This window comes from Zerene cesonia, chromosome 24 (genome assembly GCF_012273895.1).
Source record: "Zerene cesonia ecotype Mississippi chromosome 24, Zerene_cesonia_1.1, whole genome shotgun sequence".
Classification (NCBI taxonomy): Eukaryota; Metazoa; Arthropoda; class Insecta; order Lepidoptera; family Pieridae; genus Zerene; species Zerene cesonia.
This window is the reverse complement of record NC_052125.1, coordinates 1,965,371-1,967,020: the sequence shown is the minus strand read 5'-3', so window position 1 is coordinate 1,967,020 and position 1,650 is coordinate 1,965,371. Positions and strand designations below refer to the sequence as shown.

At 33.7% G+C, this 1,650-nt stretch overlaps 1 protein-coding gene across 1 annotated transcript in view; it reads right to left on the bottom strand.

Moving 5' to 3' along the window:
* Positions 1 to 871, bottom strand: part of LOC119836424 — a 9,566-nt gene extending 8,695 nt beyond the window's left edge. The window contains exon 1 of the mRNA XM_038361740.1: positions 484 to 871. Within this exon, the coding sequence (XP_038217668.1) occupies positions 484 to 772 (289 nt within the window). The 5' untranslated portion in view covers positions 773 to 871. The remainder of the gene's footprint in view (positions 1 to 483) is intronic.
* Between the last annotated feature and the right edge of the window lie 779 nt (positions 872 to 1,650).

Here is a 1,650-nt window from a genome sequence, read left to right as displayed (position 1 = left end):
GTTAGAATCTGTTATCTGATAGTATTCATTCCAATCTATCTCAGACAGTTGTTCCTTGATCATGTCATAATTTAATTTGGTTTTTGAAAAAGTGCTTGTATCCTTCGTTATTGTGCTGTCATTTATTAATAAAAGAATGTGAGAGTGATCTGTCAGTTGGTCAAACACAACAGTTTGCCATTTTAGCGGAGTCTTGATCATAACATGATCGATACATGTCTTGTCTCTTGTTGGTTTGTCTATGCCTTGCAATAAGCCATAAAATGCCATAAGGCTTAAATAATGAGCACCATGTGTTGTTATATTACCCGAAAGAATATTTATGTTTATGTCACCTGTAAATATTATAGTTTTTGATTTTAATTTCTTTATTATTATAATGTTCGTTATAACAGATTAAAGATATCGTCTTGAAATATAAATATGTGACGAATGATGAATAAAATATTTCGAGATCATGAGATTAAGTCAATATTTACTTACCAACCGAGGTTTCCTGCACATTCGATCTATCATGGTCCTCGATTGCCCCAGAGCCATAATTAATTCTCGTTAAATTATATTTATTCTCACTAATATTAAATACTTTGGCATTCAAATAACTATTACTTAAACCTACGTCACTAGCACCGTTTAATTTTGCCGCGTAACTGGGACAAAAAAGTAAAAACGAAGCGAGGAAAGTCAACCACAGAGTCATCTTTCTAGAACCCGCCAGTAGTAAAACGTGAAAACAGGGTATGAACCACTTAATAATATCTTTTATATCCATCGTTGCATTTAAGAAGGGGTTTTATAGCACAAATACTGTGGGGTGTTTAACGACACACACATCATTTCGCTGCAAGCGCTGTGTCAAAACTGACAGTGCATTCCCATTTCCCGCCATTTCTTCTTTCTCTGACCTCGACTTGTGCCGAGTACACACGGTATAATACAGACAACATAGAACTGTGATCTTTAACTTTCGCTTTTTAAACATGCATCCCAGTAACGTGATCGAAATAAATGCGCAAAGAATAACCGTGACTAAGGTAACGGATTTGAAAACGGGGGAAACGACGAAAGTGCCCCCTTTAATTTTCTTTACGTAACAAAGTACGAGCGCTATAGAAAAGAATAATTTTGCATTCAAGTATTTGGGACTCAGTTTATTTTTTGTTATGTTAACTTTTGAAAGTCGCCTATCAATCATTGTTACGAAGAAAGTTTCTTGAATATTGTATTTCAATAATGACACACGTGTAATTAATATTGTATATCCATTAAAATCTTATTTCTTTTCTCAATCCAATAGGTAAATCTGGTTAAGCAAGGTTCCTAGTAATGTGAGTGAGTACCGTTGTTCCGCAGGTCAACAGAGTTCATTCACCAAATTAAATAAGTGGGTAAACTAACATTATCCAGTTGTCTTTGTATTTGGAAATGTTATAAATATAGTGTCTATTTCAGCTATATTGATGAAGGCCGATCTTTATTCACTTTATACTGAGTTTAAAATCGCCTAAATAAAAAGTAGTCTACAATCACAGCTGTTTTTCGTGAAATAATAGCACAGATAACATAATACTATAACAAAAGAATGCCTAACCATAATAACCTCCACCTATTATTACACCATTCTTTTTGACTGAACCGAATCATACTAAT